Genomic DNA, 5,114 nt, shown 5'->3' on the forward strand with positions numbered 1-5,114 from the left:
TTTGTGGCCATATGCCATTGAGCATGCGCATAATGGTACAAAATGGCAAGTTTTAATTTGGCAAATGACCATCAAAACACCAAATTTGCCAAAAATTATCCTCTCCAAAATTACCTGCTATACGGTATAGTAGGGTGCCTTTTTTCGAGGGCTATAAATTTTTGTGGATTTTGCAATTTCTTAAAGATTCGCAAAAATCATTTTCGGGAAAATCAAATTATTATGGTAAAAGATGGCAGACGGCATAAATTTACAAAAATTAAATCTGCAAAATAGATTTTTAGGCAAATTCTCAAAATTTACAACACTGAAAAAGGTGCCCTATTGTATGTAACTGTATTTTGGCCAATTTGTGAAGGTTCAGTTGCTTTAAAGTTTCAGGCTACGTGGTACAATTTTTTAAACTTTCAATTACAGTTTTAACTAAGGCACAAAACCATAGTAATAATGAATAAAATGCTTGACACATGATGAATAAAATAAAATAAAATAAATATAATAACAATAATTATTTCAAATAGCTACATCATTATTGTTTTGTAAACCCGTCACCATACCCTTCAAATGGTATAAGAGTTGGTGACTGATCACAACGTGGACAAAGTTTGTTACGCACAGAAGACGATCTCATCCAAACAATAATGTTGTACCTTGTACCATCAGTGATGTCCATAGCACCATGCATATGCTGTCCTCTGTGAATGACTCCTCTACCAATCTTGTGATAATAAGGATAGAGACGAGGATTAGAAACAACAACCTGGAAATAATGAAAAGAATAATAAAATACTTCTTTGCATTCACAAAGCAAAAGTCTCAAATTTTTTGCTAAATTGACTTTAAAAAATTAATTTGCAATTTTTAAAAATATTTTGCTGTGCTTTTATTTCACAGTTGCATGCCAATTTGTGAAGACCACACTGTTATGGTAAACCAATTTCAGTGTAAGTTACTTTAGAATAACAATTATAAGGAAAAGTTACTGCTTAAATTATGTAAGGTACATGTATCTTACACATGATAAACTACATTGGCACAAAATGAAACTGACTCTTAAGTTACATGCATGAGACAAAAGAAACATTATAACTTTCAATGTACCCCTGACTGTACATGAGTGTATGCAGAGTTTCCCATAGGATTTTGGAATAGTGCTGATGCAACTTCTTGTCAGTAGATTTTCAAGTTGCTCAAAAATTGGGCCAAAGGGCATTTTGACAAAAATCACAAGGCGAGAATTCTTTATTCTTATAATTTTTTTCTGATACACATACGTGTATGTGTTTTTATGTTGTATAAATAATTCCTATCAAATATACATGTAGATTATTTTACAATTTTTTCAAGGTGCTTAAAAATTGGACCATCATTGGCCTAAATGACTAGGAGAGAATTCTCCATTTTTATAATTTATCCAGATACTGTACATGTACATATACATTGTACATGTTCTCATGTTGTGTAGAAAGTTTAAGCTAATTTCAATCAAATTGAATTTTTTAATGAATTATAAAGTTGCTCAAAAAGTTAGACCAACAAGCAAAGGCAAAAGGCCATTTTTGAAAAAATTGGGCCAGGACAATAGCCTTTTGTTGTTGGCCCAATTTTTTAAAAAATGGCTGAGAGAAATTTTCATTTTTATATTTTTTCTGATTCATGTACAGTACATGTTTTCATGTTGTGTAGAAAATATGAACTGATTCTGATCAAATTTGGATTTTTTTACAAAAATTTAAAGTTGCTCAAAATTGGACCTAATTTCATCACAAATGACTGGGAAAAATTTCCCATTTTTATATTTTTCTCACACACATACATGTTCTCATGTACAGTATGTGTAATAAGTTAAAGCTGATTCCAATCAAAATCAGATTTTTTTCCAAATGCCATGTACTGTATTGTAGCTTATGAAACATGCTTTGTGGGAAACTCTGAGTGTGTGACTGTGTGTGTACTTGTACTTACTCCTTTCATTTCTCCAAAGTATAATTCCCCATCACTGTACTCTTTACCCAGTGATACATTGAGAGTTACTTCAGCATTATCAAAATGAGTTGAGAGTCCAACATCAGTTCTATCAGTAGGACCAGTGGCATCATATGTTACAATATGTGATCTGTGAGAGTCTAGTCCAGAAGAGCCAGTCCATTCAGGATACAATAGAGCAGACAATGGTTGAAGGTAGTGCTCCCTGAATCTGTTCATGAAGTGATCATCAAATCCCAATTCTGCCAGTAATATCTATTAATTGACAGAATATTATACTTCATGCATTATTTCAATGTTGTAAAAATTAGAAAATAAAAAAAATTATTAATTTTAGAGTTTAGGCTCAACTGCAATTATAAGCATTAGTTCTTTTGGTATACACATGCATGTACATGTACACGTACATGTACCATATACTGTACAAGATGATTTATTGGTGGAAGTAATATTTGGCAAATTTACCTGCGGAAAGAAATTGGCAAATTTCATATTGGCAATTTTGTGCCATGTGCCATTGAGCATGCTTGGATTGAAACAAAATGGCAGATTTATATTGGTGATTTCTTCATAAAACCACCAATCACTAATATTAATTCCTCGCCAATAAATCATCTTGTAGGTACTTTAGGTACTATTTAATGGCTACATGTATCAACACACCCCAGTGTTGTTCATTGTATTAGGACGTCCTTTAGGAAGATCCAACCTCTCAAAATGATCCAACTCATCAAGAAAACGTCTACAGAATTCATCAGTGAAGACAGGAAATGAATATACTCGTGAAGCTAATCAATGTAAAAAATTAAAAGAGCTTTATAATATATATGAGGTTAATCATTTAAATTCTAGTGTTTATAACATTCAGTTATAATTAATGCATTAAAATAATCATTGCTACACTTGTACTTACCTTCTTCTTTGCTTATAATTTGAAGGAGTCCTTCCATTGTAGGAGACAGCTCGTCACGACAATACTTAGTAATTCTGAGAAAATCAGAATGAAAGTAAGACTCCTGTGAATTAACAAGAACAGGTTATAGATAAGTTTTTCGATATTGCCCAGATTGAGTATAACAGCACATTTGATGCAACATTTAGCAACAATGGCACCAGGCAACATATCCCTTTAAAATGTTCGGCAAAATTTTTTGAGGATTGATTAATAGAAACTGAATTTTAAAGCAATAATAACTATTACTAATGAACTACAATTAATAGTTAGAAGTATAGTAACTAATAGACTTACATCCAGTGTATAAAGTGGTGGATCAAGTCTTTGATATAATTTCTGAACCATCTCACATCTCTTCACATGTTCCTTCCCTCTATTTTTCCTTCTTTCTACCTCTGACTTAACCTATTGAAACAATAATTACCATACAAACACTGTGTGTGAATGCATAATGTGTATGTACTATGTACGTGGATCAAATAACATTCAATAATACTTCCAATTAACATCCTTCTCATTATTCTAATAACTATAAGCATACTGTTCACTTTAGAAGGCACACCTGCATAGTGCAGACAAAAGATGCATGTGTACATTTATATACAAACTAAAAATCTGCCAAAATTTAATAGGAACAAACAAATGCCTGCCATTGACTGACTATTAATTTTATAGGCTTTAGGATCAAGCAGTATCGCTGAGCTCATAGGAAACAGGTAAGCCTAGGGTGGTCTATATAATAATGTGGATATGTTTGCATGTGGATGCTCATTGATTAGAGTTACAAGTAAAATATAAAAAAAGCAATCATTGTGAAAGCCTGACATTCCTCAACCTCATATGACACTACTTATCCTATCCAATCATTATGTATAATGAATCCTACCTACCTCTCTCAATATTGATGCAAGGTCTTCATCAGCCTACAGTCCAGTGTAGAAATGTCTATGAGAGGGGGAGATATTGCCAAAGACAATCTAAGTTTACCTCAGAGTAGTCCTCAATGAACTTTTGATCATCATAATAATGAACATGATACTTGTACTTTTGTAAATAAATATTTCTGTGAAAGAAACAAGAACAGATGTAGTTCACTCTTGCAGCCATTTTTTTGTGAAACTCCGCCCTGGATCACACCCAATTCTGAAATCTGAATTTCTAAATGGCTGCTCGTGTTTTCCTACATTCCTAGTACTGCTTCTAAATCAGTGATCAGTTCATTCTTTAAGATGTCTGCGAGTAGCAGTATATTGAGACACTCGTCTACTGCTGCTAGTTCAGTTACATTAGAGTGCAAGGGATCAGTGGCCATCATTGAAATGTGTAAAGGAGAGAACAGGTTCACTCCAGCCTTCTTCAAAGAATATTTCAAAGCATTGGACGACATAGAGAGGTATGGGGAAATGCATGTACCGCAACGTATGGTGTAGTTTATGGTATAGGTACACGTACATTATAGTATGCTACTATGCTGTATAGTACTTTAATTTGGTGGATTTTATTTTGGGATTTGGCAATTTGCCAGTGAATTCTCTGGGATTAAAACTGCCAATCATTAATGTTCAGTAATGTACGTGTACACAAAGTTTGCCTAATTAAGAATTGCTAATTACAATTTCTAGCAAAATTGCCAAAATGAAGTGCTATAGACCCCTTTAGGCGAGAATTAGTTTGTGATACCGTATATACAAAGAAATAATATTGAACGGATTTTTGTCCGCCATGTTTTACGTCAAAGTTATGCAGAGTTCCAATGGCTGATGTGCAAAGTAGAGCTGTTTTGCCAATAAAACTTTTGTTGTGCTGAACTCAGGACTATGAGAAGCTTCATATCAACTGTTCTTTACTATAGCAAGATATTTTGAAGACTTAAGAAGTCTGGGAGAGCCAGAACGATCAGTTCTAGACTCTCTGTCACAGCCCAAAGAGGAAAGCAGGCTCATACAACAAGAGTATTGCACTATACTTCCTAGGTTGGCTCTCTTGACATTATTCTTGACTCTAGAATAGTTTTTAGCTTCAAAATGTAGTGACCAAGATCTCCAGGACACAGAAAGCACTTGCTGCTTGACGTAAAACATGGCGGCCAATTATTGTATGTGGGCGTATACCATAACTGAGATATAATGATATTCATTGCAAAATTAATGATATTCACAAGCTGCTACTTCTC

At 33.5% G+C, this 5,114-nt stretch overlaps 1 protein-coding gene and 1 long non-coding RNA gene across 3 annotated transcripts in view; one reads left to right on the plus strand and one right to left on the minus strand.

The window, feature by feature from the left end:
* Window positions 1–526: 526 nt before the first annotated feature.
* Window positions 527–4,031, minus strand: LOC100641350 (2-oxoglutarate and iron-dependent oxygenase domain-containing protein 2-like). 2 transcript variants are annotated; one of them, XM_020003455.1, is made up of 7 exons: window positions 3,929–4,031; window positions 3,832–3,886; window positions 3,236–3,346; window positions 2,900–3,002; window positions 2,650–2,774; window positions 1,966–2,241; window positions 527–760 (listed from the first exon to the last, which is right to left on the minus strand). In XM_020003455.1, the coding sequence occupies exons 3-7, from the start codon at window positions 3,284–3,286 to the stop codon at window positions 530–532; spliced, it is 786 nt and encodes a 261-aa protein (XP_019859014.1). In that variant the 5' UTR covers window positions 3,287–3,346; window positions 3,832–3,886; window positions 3,929–4,031; the 3' UTR covers window positions 527–529. The 2 variants fall into 2 exon arrangements, with proteins under 2 accessions (XP_019859014.1, XP_019859015.1); XM_020003456.1 differs by having other exon boundaries at window positions 2,900–2,973; window positions 3,929–4,027.
* A 98-nt stretch (window positions 4,032–4,129) lies between these two features.
* The window catches only part of LOC109587220 (uncharacterized), a 2,233-nt gene continuing 1,248 nt past the window's right edge, over window positions 4,130–5,114 (plus strand). The window contains exon 1 of the long non-coding RNA XR_002187478.1: window positions 4,130–4,334. This is a non-coding gene — a long non-coding RNA (uncharacterized LOC109587220). The remainder of the gene's footprint in view (window positions 4,335–5,114) is intronic.

This window comes from Amphimedon queenslandica, unplaced genomic scaffold (genome assembly GCF_000090795.2).
Source record: "Amphimedon queenslandica unplaced genomic scaffold, v1.1 AMPQUscaffold_12649, whole genome shotgun sequence".
Taxonomy (NCBI): domain Eukaryota; kingdom Metazoa; phylum Porifera; class Demospongiae; order Haplosclerida; family Niphatidae; genus Amphimedon; species Amphimedon queenslandica.